This window comes from Melanerpes formicivorus, unplaced genomic scaffold, assembly GCF_026170545.1.
Source record: "Melanerpes formicivorus ecotype bairdi unplaced genomic scaffold, bMelFor1.0.p_v2 SCAF_361, whole genome shotgun sequence".
In the NCBI taxonomy this organism is placed as follows: Eukaryota; Metazoa; Chordata; class Aves; order Piciformes; family Picidae; genus Melanerpes; species Melanerpes formicivorus.
In genome coordinates, this window is record NW_027142713.1 from 90,269 (window position 1) to 107,757 (window position 17,489).

Here is a 17,489-nt window from a genome sequence, read left to right on the forward strand (position 1 = left end):
CCAATGCACCCTGATACCATCGAGGTACAAAGGGGCTGAGCCCATAAGCATTCAGGGAGTCACAGGAGGCTCACAAGACTTGACTGTACTGCAGGCTGAGATACACCTGACTGGGAATGAATGGGGAAAGCACGACATAGTGACTGGTCCAGATGCACCTTGCATTCTTGGCGTTGACTTTCTGCTGGAGGGATGCTTCAAGGACCCTAGGGGGCACAAGTGGGCATTTGTGGTAGTAGCTGTAGAGACTGCAGGCAAAGAACAGCTGTCCACCATGCCTGAGCTGTCGGATGAGCCCTCCATAGTGGGCAGCCATAAGGTGCAGGATTTGAAGTTACCTATTGCCTCTCGCATAGTACATCGCAGGCAATACAGGACCAACAGAGACTCTCTGCACCCCATACACCAACTGATTCGATGACTGGAGAGCCAGAGGGTGATTAGCAAGGCTCACTCCCCCTTCAACAGCCTGATATGGCCAGTGCAGAAGGCAAATGGGGAATGGAGACTGACCGTGGACTACCGTGGCCTGAATGAAGTGACTCCTCCGATCAGCGCTGCTGTGCCGGACGTGCTGGAGCTCCAGTACGAGCTGGAATCGAAGGCGGCCAAGTGGTATGCCACAATTGACATTGCTAATGCCTTTTTCTCCATTCCCATTGCAGAAGAATGCCAGCCACAGTTTGCTTTCACCTGGAGGGGAGTACAGTATCAATGGAATCGGTTACCTCAGGGCTGGGTCCATAGCTCAACCATCTGCCGTGAGGTGATCCAGACTGCCTTGGAGAAAGGTGGAGCCCCTGAGCATCTGCAGTTCATTGATGACATCATTGTATGGGGTGAGACAGCAGAGGAAGTTTACCAGAAGGGTAAGAGGATAATCGACATCCTGCTGGAGGCTGGCTTTGCCATCAAGAGAAGCAAGGTGAAAGGGCCTGCCAGGGAGATCCAGTTCCTGGGTGTTCAATGGCAGGATGGCTGTCGCCACACCCCTCAGGAGGTGGTGAACAGGGTAGCCACTACGGTGCAGCCCACGAACAAGAAAGAGACACAGTCCTTTTTGGGGCTTGTGGGCTTCTGGAAAAGGCACATTCCCGGGTACAGTCAAATTGTGACTCCTCTCTTCCATGTAACAAGGAAGAAAAATGATTTTGTGTGGGGACCTGAGCAGCAGGTGGCATTTGACCAGATCAAACGAGAGGTGGTCCATGCTATGGCTCTGGGACCTGTTTGAACTGGGCCAGAGATCAAGAACGTGCTGTACACTGCGGCTGGTGAGAATGGTCCTACATGGAGCTTGTGGCAGAAGGCTCCTGGTGAAACCAGGGGCAGGCCCCTAGGTTTCTGGAGTAAGGGGTACAAAGGCTCTGAGGCCAACTACACAGCGACAATCCTAGTTGCCTATGAGGGCGTCTGGTCTGCCTCTGAGGTAACTGGGACTGAATCACCTCTATTTCTAGCTCCAAGGCTTCCAGTCCTGAGCTGGATGTTCAAAGGGAGAGGTTCAACCCCACATCATGCCACAGATGCTACCTGGAGTAAGTGGATGGCCCTGATAACTCAGCGAGCTTGGATGGGGAACTTCGAACGCCCTGGCATAGTGGAAGTGATCACTAACTGGCCAGAGGGTGCTGACTTTGCAATGCCACCAGAGCAGACAGTGACCCGTGCTGAGGAGGCTCCCCCATATAATGATCTCCCTGACAATGAGAAGGGCTATGCTCTATTTACAGATGGGTCCTGCCACTGAGCTGTGGCAAGACATCACTGCCTGCCTGGACAGGTTGCCAACCAAGGTACGGCACATCAATGCACACATCCCCAAGAGCAGAGCCACAGAGGAGCACAAGCACAACCACCAAGCAGACCTGGCTGCTAAGATCTCCCAAATAGACTTGGACTGGGAACACAAGGGCGAGCTGTTCTTAGCTCGCTGGGCCCATGACACTTCTGGCCACCAAGGGAGAGATGCCACATACCGGTGGGCTTGGGACAGATCAGTGGCCATCTCTGTGGAGGCCATCTCACAGGTTATCCATGAGTGTGACATCTGTGCTGCCATCAAGCAGGCCAAGCGCATGAAGCCTCTGTGGTATGGGGGGAGATGGTCGAAATACAAGTACGGAGAGGCCTGGCAGATAGACTACATCACCCTTCCTCGGTCTCACAGTGGCAAGCAGTATGTGCTGACCATGGTGGAGGCAAGTACAAGGTGTCTGGAGACCTACCCAGTACCTCATGCCACTGCTCGCAACACCATCCTGGGCCTAGAGAAACATGTCCTGTGGAGACACGGCACCCCCGGGAGGATTGAATCAGACAAGGGAACCCACTTCAGGAACCATCTCCTAAGGGACTGGGCAAAGGAACATGGGATTGAGTGGATTTACCACATCCCATACCATGCACCAGCGGCGGGGAAGGTCGAGCGCTACAATGGCTTGCTAAAGACCACCCTAAAAGCCATGGGGGGTGGAACCTTCAGGAACTGGGAAAAGCACCTAGCTCAAGCCACTTGGTTAGTGAACAGCAGAGGAGCTGTGAACCAAGCTGGTCCTGCCCAGTCTGAACTGCTGCAAACAGTGGATGGAGATGGAGTTCCTGTGATTGCTGAGAACCTGCTGGGGAAGTCAGTGTGGGTTTTCCCTGCTGCTGGTGAGGGCAAACCAACCCGAGGGGTGGTCTTGGCTGAGGGTCCTGGTCACACGTACTGGGTTATGTTAGAAACTGGGGACGCTCAGTGTATCCCACAGCAGAATGTGACTCTGGCAGAGAGGGAATGAACTCAGAGGGGGCAACACACACCACGATATTATAGTCACTGTGTGAATAGTTATAAGCTGTTCTGAGTGTTTTCTCTCCTAGTTTAATACCAGCCTAGCATCCAGGACTCAACATGAACACACAGCACACCAACCCAGAGAGCTCCTGCTTCATCTCACCTGCACCTCTTCCTGATGCCCCACAGCAAAAGACTGTTCCTGTTTCCCTGCAGCAACAGATTGTTCCTGATTCCCCTTCAAAGACAAAGACAGTTCCCTGGTTCCTGATTCTTCTCCACATCCCTGCCCAGCTCAAGCATCACCTGCATCAACCAGCACTGGAGAGAGAGAGAGGGCCCTGAGAGGGATACAGCCGGGAGGCCTGTGGATGTAGTATACCTGGACCTCAGCAAGGCCTTTGACACCGTCCCCCATAGCAAACTCCTGGCCAAGCTGTCAGCCCATGGCTTGGCCAGCAGCATTCTGAGCTGGGTTAGGAACTGGCTGGATGGCCAAGCCCAGAGAGTGGTGGTGAATGGTGCCACACCCAGCTGGCAGCCAGTCACCAGTGTTGTGCCCCAAGGATCAGTGCTGGGCCCTGTGCTCTTTAACATCTTTATTGATGATCTGGATGAGGGCATTGAGTCCATCATCAGTAAATTTGCTGACAACACCAAGCTGGGGGCAGAAGTTGATCTGCTGGAGGGTAGAGAGGCTCTGCAGAGGGACCTGGACAGGCTGGGCAGATGGGCAGAGTCCAAGGGCATGAGATTGAACACATCCAAGTGCCAGGTTCTGCACATTGGCCACAACACCCCCATGCAGTGCTACAGGCTGGGGTCAGAGTGGCTGGAGAGCAGCCAAACAGAGAGGGACCTGGGGGTGCTGGTCGATGTAGGCTGAACATGAGCCAGCAGTGTGCCCAGGCAGCCAGGAGGGCCAATGGCATCCTGGCCTGCATCAGGAAGAGTGTGGCCAGCAGGAGCAGGGAGGTCATTCTGCCCCTGTACACTGCACTGGTTAGGCCACACCTCGAGTCCTGTGTCCAGTTCTGGGCCCCTCAGTTTAGGAAGGAGGTTGACTTGCTGGAACGAGTCCAGAGAAGGGCAACAAAGTTGGTGAGGGGTTTGGAACACAAGCCCTATGAGGAAAGACTGAGGGAGCTGGGATTGCTCAGCCTGGAGAAGAGGAGACTCAGGGGTGACCTTATTGCTCTCTACAACTACCTGAAGGAAGGTTGTAGACAGGCGGATGATGGTCTCTTCTCCCAGGCAGCCAGTACCAGAACAAGAGGACACAGTCTCAGGCTGCGCCAAGGGAGGTTCAGGTTGGATGTTAGGAAGAAGTTCTATACAGAAAGAGTGATTGCCCATTGGAATGGGCTGCCCAAGGAGGTGGTGGAGTTGCCATCATTGGAGGTGTTCAGGAGGAGACTTGGTGAGGTACTTGGTGCCATGGTTTAGTTGATTAGGTGGGTTGGATTGGTTGATGGGTTGGACACGATGATCTTGAAGGTCTCTTCCAACCTGGTTTGGTTTATTCTAAAAATAAAAGTTTTTTAAAGGACTTGCATCAAGAACCCTAATACCACATTTCACGACTGGATAAAGGGACTGTGACAGGAAAATGGAAGTGGAACAGAGGGGTGGACTGTAATTACACCCATCCTGGGGGGAGGTCTGAGAGACCCCTGCTTCCCCTGGGGGACAAAATAAACTTGATCAAGGTGGACATGGTTTCTCCCTCCCAGGAAGAGGGGTCCCCCGGTCTAAGTTGGTCTGTTCCTCTCCCCCTTCCTGTCCAGCCAGACTATAAAGGGGCGGCCATGGCAGGCATCTCTTTCTTTTGCTCCTGCCTCACCTGTTTGAAAGGACCCACAGCTGCTGCTGGCCTCCTGGTTCTGCCATGTGGTCAGGCCTGATCTTCTCTGTGCCTCATCCAGGCTTCCCTAAAGGACCAAAATCCACACACATTGAGGGAGATACAAGGCCATCCAAATTTGGTTTTGTATATTCTCCTATTCATCCTTATTCCTTACCTTGTAAATCCCCCCTGTTATTGATATATAGATAAATATATATACAATTATTATTAAAAATTATTTTAAATTAATATTATACTATTAAAATATTAAATATTATTAATTATCGAATTAATTATTAAATCATTAAGTGTTATATAATATTAACCATAAATAAATATAATATTAAATATTAACTATAAAATAAATGTTAAATAATTAAATTAATTATTTAATTAATTATTTTAAAAAGTTATTTTAAAAAATGACTTCTACTTCCAAACCAACTCCAGATTATTTTTTGTAGATTAAACTCTAGTTGAGGCTCAAACTACCACAGGTCACTGTCAGGACAAGTACTGAGCGCCCAGCAGGGGCAGCAGGAGGTGTGAGGTCATGTCCCCAATGGCACTGTGTAGCTGTGGGGCTGGGTGCAGAGTGGCCAGGGTCCAGCATGGGGACATCCTGGGATTCAGGAGCTGCCCAGTCCTGTATCTGTGATGCTGAAGGAGCAGCCCCTGCAGCCTTGTCTGGAGCAGTCTGGGGTGGGGGTGGCTGAGGGGCACCGCAGGGATGTGCCTGGGCACGGTGCCAGGAGGAAACCATAACTTCCTGCCTGGATACCGTGGGGGGAGTGCAGCAGCCAGTGCTGCAAGGTGACGTGGGCTGTGGTTTGTGCACCTGCAGCTCCAGCTTCTGATGTGCCTGTGGTGAATAACTGCCCCTTGGTCACACACTGAGAGGTGGGACATGGCTCAGCCTTGGGTTGCAGGTCTGCTGCCAGGGTAGGGACCTGTCCCAGCCCCAGCTCCTGCCAGGGACTCCCTGTGGGCCTATGCAGGGAATGGTTGGCCAGCAGCACTCCTGAGATAGAAATCCTGCCCTGGCCAAGGACCTTTCCAGGTGCTGCTACCAGCACAGTGGAGGCTGAAGGAGGGGCAGGGGCTGTTCCCGTCCCATCCTGACAAAGAGCCTGCAGCAGCCCCAGCTCCATGGTTGCCACAGCTCAGGGGCAGCTGCACACTTGCCTCTTGGCTCCTTGGATGAGCCTAGGGTAAGAGATGCTCAGTGCTGCCAGTGCACACAGTGGGGTGCAAGTGGTGACAGAGCCATTTCCCCTCCACAGCCAGACTGGCCCATGGCAATCCCCCACCACAGCCACTTTGGCAGCAGAACACCTCTGTCCCTCATATATGGTCATGAAGGGCGCTGGAGAAGTTCATTGGAGGGCTGAGCTGTGTCGGAGGGCAGATAGCTGCCGATAGCGTCTCAAAAGGAGCTGCTGCTTTGCTTGGCTCCTCCTGCAGCTGCCTCTCTCTCCTGCAGAGATATTTCACCCTCCCATCATTCCTGTCCCTCTGAGTCCCCAGGAGCTGTGCCAGCAGGGCAGGAGGCTCAGGATGGGGAAAGAAGGACTCCTGTTGCCTTGGGTGCTGTGGCTGCTCCCCTGGGTGCAGCTGTGCAGGGGTAAGTTCTGCTTCCCTTGTCCCATAGCCTGAGGCCAGTGGGCACCAAGGTGACCATTGGGAGAGCTTTGGGAACAGAGTTGCTTTGCATGTGGCACTGAGAAGACAAGAAGGTTCTCCAGTCAACAGAGCCTGTGCCTTGCTCTGTGCCTGGCTGTGTGGGAGAGGGAGCTGTGGGTCTGGTGGCTCAGGGCTGTAGAGAGTGTGCAGGGCTTGGGAGGAGAGGGGTCCATGTGCAAGGCCAGGCACAGTGTGCACTTGGGCCTGGGCAAGGGCTGTTGAGTTGAGAGGAGGTGGCACAGGCTGTGGGATAGGCAATGCCCCAGCAGGTCTTCTGCTGGCCACCATCAACTGTTTGCAGCCTGTGGGGGGAACAGGCAGTCCCCAATGCCCAAGGCACAACCAAGCAGGGGGAGGGCTCCTACTCTGATGCCTGTGACACACCCTGGGCAGGGGCCACCTCCAGACCTGCAGTCTGGGGCTCAGAAATCTCCTGACCATTCCACGTCTGTGTTTGAAGGAGCTAAAGAGCTGAGGCTGGTGAATGGCGGCAGGCACTGTGCTGGGAGAGTGGAAGTGAAGAATCAGGGACAGTGGGGAACTGTGTGCCATTACTCCTGGGACATGAAGGATGCTGCAGTGGTTTGTAGGCAGCTGGGCTGTGGATCTGCTTTCAAGGCTCACCGGTCTGCATATTTTGGGCCAGGATCTGGCCCCATTTGGATGGGTGTTGTTCAGTGTAAAGGCACCGAGTCTGCCCTGTCTGACTGCGCACACAGAGGATGGGGTCAGCACGACTGTTATCACCAAGAGGATGCTGGAGTGACCTGTTCAGGTACATGGGTGGGGGCAGCCTGGTCCTCTCCTATGGGACTGGGATGGAGGAAGGCAGCTGGCTGTGCCCTCAGGGAAACAAGGGGGCACTGGAGGAGGGCCCAGTGTGGCAGGCCATACTGCTGAGCTGGGGCTGGCCTTGCTGATTTCCCTGGATCTGGAGGAATGCCCAGTGGGAAGGGACACTGCCTGACCCCCACTGTAGCTCAGTCCAACCTTGGTCAGTGCCAGGGCCTGGGAGATGAATGCCCACCTGGCCCTGCAGTCAGTTGCATCTCCTGTTCACACAGCAGCTGTCTGACAGCACCAAGGACTGGGTCCCCCCATGCCAGAGGCACCAAGAGCAGCTCACATGGCCACCAAAAGCCCAGGATGAGCCAAGTTGGCCCTTTGGGGTTTTCCCCTGATAGAAATGAGTCCTCAAAGCACAGTGACTGCTCAGAGAGGACGATCACTGGGCTCAGGCAAAAGAGCAGGGGGGTCCATGGCCACAGCATCCCTCTTCCAGGGGCACTCCCTGGGAGCCAACCCACAGGGGTACTGCCCTGTGCATGCAGCTCTGAGCTGCTGCCCAGGTCCTGCTGCCTGGCCCAGCCTCTGGCTGCCCTGCACCAGTGGGGACTGCCTCTCCTTGGTGCCTGTCCTTGCACCAGGGACTCCTCTGCCTGCTCTCTTGCCCTCCACCCACCCAGTGATGGAGGTTTGTGGCAGTGACCTCTGACCCTGGCTGAGGACCACATTCCGGAGTACCTGTTACAGTGGGGGCTGGGGAGTGGCAGGGGGGTTGTGGTTTCTTTGTTCCGTCAAGAGCCACTGGGAGCAGCTGGGGTGCTTGTGGTGCTCTTTGCTTGTGGTCTTCCTGGCTATGAGATGGGATGTGGGCATCCAAGTGCCTGAGGGCTCTGGGAGCTCACAGGAGGATTTGGTTGCTCCAGGGTTTGTCCAGGTGGTTGGAGGGGACAGCCCCTGCTCAGGATGTGTGGAGATCCGTGATGGGAATGAGTGGAAAACTGTCTGTGCCTCAGACTTTGATCTCAACGCTGCCAACGTGGTCTGCAGGGAGTTACAGTGTGGCACAGCCCTGTCTGTGCCTGGGGCAGCTCCTTTTGAAGAAGGGGTTGGTCCCATGTGGGACAGAGAGCTGCAGTGTGTGGGGAATGAATCTCATCTTGCCTTCTGCCCCAGGGGATCCCCCAGGGAGCAGCCCTGCACCCACGCAGATGGTGCTGGAGTCATCTGCACACGTAAGGACTCAGGGTGGGGTGCTGGACACCAAGAGTGTGCTGGGGAGGGGGAGCAGAGCCTGTGCTGGGCTGGATGTGGGGGCAGGAGTGGGGATGTGGTTACCTACAGCCCTAAACTCAGGCAGGAGGAGGATGGGAGGCTGTCCCTCGGGCCTGGCCTGCAGCTCTGGAGGTGCAAGAACACCAAGCCAGCCTTTTGCATCTTTCTCTGTCCCTGAGTTCACAGGGTTCAGGCTGGTGAATGGCAGCACAGCATGTGAGGGGAGGGTGGAGGTCGATGTGCAGGGGACCTGGGGCACCCTCTGTGACTCCCGCTGGGACCTCTTGGACGTCCACGTTCTCTGTCGTCACCTCAACTGCGGCTTTGCTGAGTCCATTCCTGGAGGAGGGCATTTTGGGAGAGGCACTGGCCCAGTGTGGAGAGACTCATTCCACTGTGATGGGACTGAAGCCCACCTGGGCCAGTGCCCAGTGAGCACCCTGGGGGCCTTCCTGTGCTCCCATGAGAAGGATGCAGCTGTTATTTGCTCAGGTGAGTGCTGGAAACATGCTGGGAGAGCTGCAGTTTGGCCTTGCCTGAGGGAGAGCAGGTGAGCTGCAGGGACCTGCAAGGCTGCCAGGGGCCTGAGATGTGCTGCAGCCTGCTGGGCTCCTTGGTGCCACCAAGGGCTGGTCCATGGCCTCTCTCCCCAGGCCCAGCTGGCTCCGGCTCCCTGCGGCTGGTGGGGGGAGGGAGCCGGTGCGATGGACGAGTGGAGATCTACCAGCGTGGGACACGGGGCAGGGTCCTGGATGACCAATGGGACCTGCAAGAGGCCAGCGTGGTGTGCCGGCAGCTGCGGTGTGGAGAGGCAGAGGCAGCCTACAACCCCCCAAAGCCTCAGAGAGGGCTGGGTCCTGTGGGGCTGCGAGGGGTGCGGTGCGCAGGGCACGAGGCCAGCCTGCAACTCTGCAACACCTCCCTGGCCGAGAGCGTGATGGCAGCAGGGATTGCAGAGGACGTGGGGGTCACCTGCTGGGGTGAGTGGCACTGCAGGGGCCCCCAGGCTCTGGGCTGGCTGGGCACCAGCCCCTGACAACAGCTGGGCTTTCTTTCCACTCAGGGAGCCGGCAGGTGCGGCTGGCCAAGGGGCCTGGGCGCTGCGCTGGCAGAGTGGAGATCTACTACCAGGGCAGCTGGGGCAGCGTCTGCGATGACGGCTGGGACCTGCCCGATGCCACTGTCGTTTGCCACCAGCTGGGCTGCGGAGGGGCAGTGAAGGCAGTTGGTTCTGCTCACTTTGGGGAAGGCTCTGGGCAGATCTGGCTGGATGGTGTCAACTGCTCTGGGGCCGAAGCTGCTCTCTGGGACTGCCTGGCCAAGCCCTGGGGGCAGCACAACTGTGGGCACAAAGAGGACGCAGGAGTCATCTGCTCAGGTCTGTGCTGGAAGCCCAGTGCCTGGGCAAGCCAGGAAGAGGGCAGAGCCAGCAACAGCTCATGCCCTGCTTGCTGCCTCTGAGCCCCTCTCCAAGCCCACCCTGGGGATGCCAAAGCATCCAGGGGTCCCCTCAGTGCCACCAGGTCCCTGGGCAGCTCAGCTGTCTCCAAGGCTGAGCAGGACTGAAGGACTCTTTGTCCATCAGGGCTTTTTCTGCCTGTGGGTTCAAAGGGAACTTGCTGGCAGTGACTTTGTCTGGCTGAGGGCCTGGGAGGTGCAGGGCTGTCCCTGCCCCCAGAGCCCCAAAGCAGCCTGGTCCCATCTCAGGCCTTTCTTCCAGAGTTCATGGCCCTGAGGCTGGAGAACAGCAGCGACTGTTCCGGGCGCCTGCAAGTTTTCTACAACGGGACGTGGGGCAGCATTTGCTCCAACTCAATGCCTCCCAAAACTGTGTCCCTGGCATGCAAGGAACTTGGCTGCGGGGACACAGGGTACCTGACAACACAGCTGCCCTCTGCTAGGGTGTCTGGTCCTGCCTGGCTGGATCGAGTGGAGTGTGGGGACGGGAACAGCTCCTTCTGGCAGTGTCCCTCTGCTCCTTGGGAGCTGCAGTCATGTCATGATCTCCGAGATGAGACCCACATCAGCTGCAGTGGTAATTCTGAGCTACATGGGCACCAGCATCCCCCCAGCTCCTGCTCCCTGCTGGACACAGACAAGCACAAAGACAGGGCCCACTGGGGCACTTGTCCCTTCTGCTATTGCTGGCAAAAGTAGGAAGTCAACTGTCAGAGCCCCACAGCTTCCCCAGCAGTTTCCAGCTGGGCTCAAAGCAGCACCTGGGCAAGGCAGAGATGTCTCCAGTCAAGGGCTCGGAAGAGACCAGACAGGGCTTTGAGGAAAACCCATGGACACCCTTCCACTGCTCTGGGTCATTGCTGTGACCCCTCTGAGTGATCAGTGTTTAGCTACTGCCATGAGGGAAGGGGCAGGGGGAGGCAGGAGCAGAATTCAGCACTACTCCATGATGCACGACCTCCCTGCAGCAGCCCTTTCACCTCAGCATTTCCTTCTACAGGGACACAGCCAGAACCATCCCCTGACCTGGGGTCCCCGTGCCCAGACTCCAGGAACTGCACAGGTAGCTGCCTCTGCACATCCCTCTCACCTGGCAGGGCTCTGCCTGCTGTCCTGCTGCCCTGGCAGGGCTCTGCCTTTTCCAGACAGGGAGAAGATTCGTGCTGTGGGAGGGGAGCACAGGTGCTCAGGCAGAGTGGAGGTCTGGCTGCAGGGCTCCTGGGGCACAGTGTGTGACGACTCCTGGGACAGGCAGGATGCAGAAGTGGCCTGCAGGCAGCTGGGCTGTGGCCCTGCAGTGTCTGCCCTGGGCGAGGCTGCCTTTGGGGAGGGGAGAGGCCCCATCTGGCTGGAGCACGTGGAATGCCAGGGCACAGAGTCATCTCTGCAGGACTGCTGGGCCCGGCTTGGGGACAGTGGTGTCTGCTGGCACAAGGAGGATGCTGGTGTGAACTGCTCAGGTGAGTGGAGGGGCTGGGACCCCTCCCTGGGGTAGGGGCAAGGAGCTGGGAAAGGCATTTTCTCCATTCGTTCCCTTCATGGCCCCAGTGAGAGCAAGGCCACGGCAGCCTGGTGCCAAGATTGCAGCAGCTGCTGTGTGGAGGTTCTCCAGGCACTGTGGGCAGAGCTCTGCATTCCCCAGGGCCGTCTCCTGGGCTCTTTATGCCATCCTGGGCACAGCCTGGAGCGGGGCCCTGGGCTCTGTCCTAGCCACCCTCAGTAGCCCCACAGGAGGGGTAGCTCTGGTGGGATGGGTCGGGGATGTTTCCACATGCACACAGTGTCAGAGAGGAGGCTCCCTGGTACCTGCACACTCACCCTCTCAACCCAGATCTCCACCTCCTCCCCTGCAGATGCACCTAGGAGAGGAGCACCAACCCTCCGAGCAGGTAACCTCTCCTCCCTGCCAGCACTGCCTCTATCCAGGCCCAGGCTTTGACCCCCAGCTGGAGCAAAATGGCTCCTTGCTGAGCTGGGAAACTCCCCAGAACAGGCACTGGGTAGTGGTGGGGCACTGGGGAGGGCTGACTCTTCCCCACTAGGCTGGGAGCTTCCCCTTCACTCACTCCCAGGCTTATCTAGCCCCAGGGTAATAGTGTAAGGGCTGCCACATTCTGGCCACGCATCTACCCTTGGCCTGGTGCTGCCCTTGCTGTGCTCCTGTCCATGCAGATCCTCCTGGGGGCAGTGTCTCAGTGCCTGTCATCATCTGCATCATCCTGGGAGCCCTTCTCTGCCTGCTCCTGGCCATCCTGGCTGGGCAAGTGCAAAGTGCCAGGGCTGGGCACACAGGTGGGTCCTCTCCCCATGCTCCCAGGTCAATATGGCTTCTGGAAAGGCCAAGGCTGCTGTGTTGTGGCAATGAGTGGCACCAACAGAACTAGGGAGCAGAGTGTGTGCTGCAGGCCTGGGCAGCACATATGCTTCTGCAGATGCCTGGAGCAGAGAGGGGGCAGCAGCAGGGGGAGAGGGAAGGTAGGAACTTCCCCTAGCACCAGGGCCCAGAGAGGCACAAGGGCTGTCTCTGCAGGGAACATGCAAGGGTGTTGCTGCCCCAGGTCACCTCCATGGGGACACTGCCCTCACTGAAGAAGTGCCAGTGCTGACAGAACAGCACACCAGCCCTGTGGGGACAGCCCTGGGCTGGTCCAGGGGAGCAGGGCTAGAGGAGCAGAGTGGGGTCCTGACCCTGCCTGCCCATCCCTGTGCTACCCCTGGCTCTGTCTGCAGGTTCCCAGAGCACTTGGGAGGCTTTCCCTGAGGCTGTGTATGAAGAGATTGGTTCCAGCCTGGAATGGGAGAAGCAGGCGAGGTTCAGTGGCTCAGGTGGGTTTATGTCCCTCATGGGGGGCACATCTGCAGGCCTCATTTCCCTGGCCTCCACCTAGAGGCCTTTAACCCCCTTGCCCATGGTCCCTGCCATGCAAGGGCCATCTCATTGCTGGGAAGAGAAGCCAGGGGCTGTGCCTGGGTGAGAAGCTTCCCCCTCACCAGTTCTACCTGTCCAAACCAGGGACAGGCCCTCTCTGTGCCTGCACTCTGGGTGGCACCTGAGGGCTGAGGGTAGGGGCTGTCCTAGGACAGATCTGGAGCCCCTTTGAGACAGGGTTTGTCCCAGGGCAGCAGGGTGAGTCCTGAGCCCTCTTTCCCACTGAGCCCTGGCTTGCTGGGTCCCACATCCCCAGCAGCACTGACCACAGCCAGGTCACCAGAGAGCATCTCCGTGACTCTCCCTGCACCTCTCTCCAGGCTCCTATTCAGAGGGGTCCATGGCCAAGCCTGGGGACAGCAAGCACGAGGATGGTCTGGAGTCAGCAGAAGGTAATGGGGGACAGGAAGGGATTGATGTCTGCTCCCTGCAGACATGTGAAGAACAGTGGTGTCACTGAGTGTCACTGCAGTTGTTGGGGAGGACACAGGCAGGGCTGTCCTGTGGTGCTGCCAACAGCAACGTCTGACCTCCACATCTCTGCACTTCCTCCTCTCTGATGCTCTACAGAACAACTCTTCTCACTGTCACCAGCTCCTCTCTCCTTTCAGATGTCCCTGTCCTGGCTGGAGGTGACCCAGTGGATGGCTATGATGATGCCAGGGAGGTTTCTGACCCTGGGCAGGATCCTGTGTTTGGGCAGGAAGCCTGGGAAATGAGCCGGGAGCCAGAAGGAGGAGCAGGACCCAGGGATGCACCTGGAGGTGAGAAGGGAAGAGAGTATTGCTGGTTCCTGGGGTGCCATCCCTGGTGCCATGTGAACTGCTGCCAGGCTGAGACCCAAGCTCCTGGCATGGGGAAGCTGCCCTGGGAGATCTCCTTGGGATCTGGGGGTGGAAGAGGGAGCTGAAGGTGCCAGAAATGGAAAGGGGAAGGGAGGAAGTTGATGCCCAGAGCAGGAGAGGCAACCCTGTGGCCAATGTACAGTGACTGCCTTGCTGCTTACAGGTGCAATGCTGCACTCAAAGAGCAGTGCTGAGGCTCCTGGAGCTGAAGCAGAGGCCTGGTCCCTGTCCCTGGAGAGCACAGGCTATGATGATGCTGAAGAGATGTCTCCTGCACACACAAGAGATGTCTCCCTGAGGACACACAGGCTTTGACACCACAGCTCAGGGCAAGGGGGTCCTTGAGCCCTCAGCCAGCAGAGCTCATCCCTGCCATGGGGCCTGGTGCAGCCGGGAAGGAGGAGAGCTCTGTGCAGCTGGGAGAGCTGTGGACACCAAGAACTGGCTTCTGTTCCCAGCAGCAGTAGGAGCAGCAGGGCAGCAACTCTGCTTTTCCTGCCCTGCTTTGATTCTGCCACACTGGTTCTGATTAAAAGCCTTTGGAGGGTTGTTGCAGAGCTGGTTGTAATGGGTTGGGGCAGGCCCCCCTCCCCACCACGCGCAGAAATAATGACTCAGACAAACAGATTGCAAAAGTGATGGAAAGTTTAAATAGAACAGTGAGTGCGTGCAGAGAACTAGAAACACAGTGACAAGAGAAAAGAACCCAAAACAGACCCAGAGAAATCCCATCCCTACCTGAGGGTACACCCGAGACCCCCAGGGCTCCTTCTTCCCCCTCCCATTGCTAGGCTAGTCTCAGCTGGCCAGATCTGAGACTGCCCATCCCCCTGTGGCCTTGGGCCTAGCAAGGCCCAAAGCCAGGAGATCTCTCCCCTATGTTACCGGCTGACAGAGGAGGAAGAAAAGAGGAAGTGCCAGACCCTGCCGTGAAATTTATAGTGGTGCAAGGGATCATGGTAGGAAATAACCTAATTTCCTGTGTCCACCCACTGGGCTGGACTTCTGGACACAGGAAACACCCCTGTAGCAGAGGGCAGCCAGCCCAAACTACGACACTGGTGCTGTGTGCCTGGGGGGCAGGGTGTCTGCCTGAGCTGCCTGGGAGCAGCAGAGCAGGGGGGTGGCTGTGAGAGGCCCTGGTCCCTGGGCAATATTATGGCTGCAGAGACATTTCCATCCTGCCAGCCACTGCTTCCATCAGAATTGGTTCTCTGCCAGGTCCTGTGGTGCACCCCAGGGCTGCCATCTCCTCACCCAGCACTCCCCAGCTGCTCTTTCCCCTGGGCCCTGCCTGGGCCATGCTGTTCCCACTGCAGAGAGCCTACAACAGAGCTGCAATATTGGGGTAAAGCCTGGGTTGTGCTCCCTCTGAATGGAACGCCAAGGTGGTCTCGGTGTCCTGGACACCTGGCCAGGTGCTGGGGGCATCATGGCCAAGGGCTGTTCCTTACAGTGGTCAGAAGGCAGCTCTGCTCCCCACTGCCCTGCACAGGGGACTGACAATGCCCTTCTGATGGCTCTGCCAGGACCCCATCTCCATGAGCTGTTCCTGCTGCCTTGGGCCCTCACAGACCCCAGTAATCCTCTCACAGCCCCAGAGCTGCCTCCTTCCTGGGCAGGGCTCTCAGGACCCATGGCAGCCCCAGGATCCCTCCTGCTATTGCCCCTTTGTCCTGGAGGGGGAGCTCAGCACCCTGCTGTGATGGGAATCTTGCTCCACAGGAAGCTCTTGCTACAGCCAGTGCAGCAGTTCAGCTTCTTACTGGTGTGGACTGGCAGTGCTGCCAGAGGTGGCAGCTAAGGCTGAAACTCTTGGCACAGTTGGTGCAGGTGAAGGGCTTCTGGCTGTTGTGGACCTGCCAGGGAGCAATGAACATCAAGTTCCCATGGAAGCTCTTGCTGCAGTACTGCAGATGTTCAGCCTCTTGCCAGTGTGAACACGGCAGTGCTGGGGGAAGTTAGAGCTCCTGCTGCAGTCAGTGCAGTCGGCACCAGGTTGGGGACAGTGGTGCTTCACCCACTCAAATCTGGACAGGAAAGCCGTTCAGGACACTGATTTGCCTGCTTGGGTGGCACAGAGGGGCCACACCATTGTCCTCCTATTCCTCTTCACCCTCCTCCTTCTCCTCTTCACCTGCCTCCTCTTCCACATCCTCCCCCTCTTTTTCCACATCATCCCCCTCCTTGTATTTGTTATCATCATCCTCCTCCTTTTCATCTAGCTCACCCTGGCATTCCTCCTCACCCATGTCTTCCTCATCATCTTCTTCCTCCTCTTCCACAGGACTGAAATTTGGGGGTTTGTTTGTTTTTCTTTCTGCCTCTTTCTGTTTGTTCTTTGGACTTCTCCTGGAGGAGCCATTCAAAATCCCCAGGAGAAAATGAGTTTTGACACGAGGGCAGAGTGCCCATGATCTGTTGTTCATCTCCCAACTGCCACACGCAGATGAGAAGGAGAATGCACTCCTTTTATTTCCTGACATCCTGGCATATTCTTGCATGTACTACACACACATTTTCCACTGAAAGCAGCCATTCATGGCAGGTTTTCCATAATCACCACTTTTTGCTTTTTTCAAATTTCCCCCAGACCAAGAGCATCTTCCAGCCTACTGTGGTAATGAACTCAAACCCCTTCTTTCTCCCTCCCCCCCAGTGGACTGGGGAGGAGGGGCAAGAGAAAAGGATGAGAAAGGGGCAGGAGAGGTATTTTCCTTCCTAGGGCTGGGGTCGGTGCACATGGGCCCTTCCTATGCCATGTTTCAGAACTCTGCATGTTGGCAAGCCCAGGATGTGATAGGCTGAGTTTCCCACTTCAGCTGGTGATGTCATGGCACAATTACTCTCAGAAATATTAAAAGGGAGTGAGCTGGAAACTGTGCTGTTCTTCCTCATGGGAAAGCTCCTCCTGCTGCAAAGCTCTTCCCTAGCTGCAAAGCTCTCCCTTGCTGAAAAGGGTTCTCGCTCATCCTGCCTGTTTTTTTGCCTCCCCCATTGTGGATTATAACTTGCAGTTCTGCAGTTTCCTGAAAAAAGGAAACCATAAGAAGAATCCTCACAATTCCAACTCTGCCTCATGAGCAAATTTGGAATATTTCCCAGAGTCTGCAGGGAATTGCCTGCCTCTTGTTAGTGGGGGAATATTCACTCCGGAATGTCTCTTTTCCTAATTACTGTTCCTCAAACTCTTTTGTCACTGCTTATGTTGTGAAGCTGTTTCCAACCAAACACTGAATCTGTAAGTTTTCCTAACTTTGTAGTTCTGTGGGGCCAGGGTTTGGATTCATAAATAATTTATATCTTTTGTTGATTCCTCACCTCACCCCCTCTTCATTTGGTAACATCATGGCTGTAGTGGTTTGAGCCTTAACTGAGAGTTAAAAGCTCAAATGAGGAAAGGGCTGAGAATCTCTTCCCCACTTCCCCCCACCTCCTCCCTCCAAACAGGGAGAGGATAAAAAAAAAAGGGTAAGTAGCAAATCCACTAAGCAACAATCTGGAGTCAGCTTGGAAGTAGAGAGGCAAATAATTTTTTTTTCTTCAAATTATATATATAACAATAACAGGAAAAAAAAAAGGTTCACAAGGGCAAGGAACAAGAATGGATGGGAATGGGACAGAAAAAAATAATACAAAACCAGTCTTTCTCTGAGGAGGTGCAGAAAGAGTGATTGCGCTATGGAATGGGCTGCCCGGGGAGGTGGTGGAGTCACCGTCATTGAAGGTGTTCAGGAGGAGACTTGATGGGGTACTTGGTGCCATGGGTTAGCTCTTTGGGTGGGTTGGATTGGTTGATGGGTTGGACACGATGATCTTGAAGGTCTCTTCCAACCTGGTTTGGTTTATTCTAAATAAAGGTTTATTCTAAAGGCAGCAAGGAAATGGATC

General features: G+C 56.0%; 1 protein-coding gene across 1 annotated transcript; it reads left to right on the plus strand.

The window, feature by feature from the left end:
• Positions 1-274: 274 nt before the first annotated feature.
• On the plus strand, positions 275-15,538 carry LOC137459459 (scavenger receptor cysteine-rich type 1 protein M130-like). The gene is made up of 16 exons (XM_068170375.1): positions 275-366; positions 469-615; positions 1,327-1,429; positions 2,031-2,205; positions 8,018-8,326; positions 8,544-8,858; positions 9,020-9,346; positions 9,430-9,744; positions 10,087-10,401; positions 10,825-10,887; positions 10,970-11,284; positions 11,997-12,116; positions 12,555-12,650; positions 13,074-13,145; positions 13,365-13,517; positions 15,324-15,538. Exons 1-16 carry the CDS (start codon positions 275-277, stop codon positions 15,536-15,538), a joined length of 3,132 nt encoding a protein of 1,043 aa, XP_068026476.1.
• Positions 15,539-17,489: the final 1,951 nt, after the last annotated feature.

Bases quoted from the DNA above. Each gene is read 5' to 3' on its own strand.
- LOC137459459 (XM_068170375.1), top strand. From the start codon at position 275: ATGCCTGAGCTGTCGGATGAGCCCTCCATAGTGGGCAGCCATAAGGTG. The intron at 2,206-8,017 runs GTACAAGGTGTC...TGGTTGCTCCAG, and splicing joins GCTGACCATGGTGGAGGCAA to GGTTTGTCCAGGTGGTTGGA. The intron at 10,402-10,824 runs GTAATTCTGAGC...TTCCTTCTACAG, and splicing joins GACCCACATCAGCTGCAGTG to GGACACAGCCAGAACCATCC.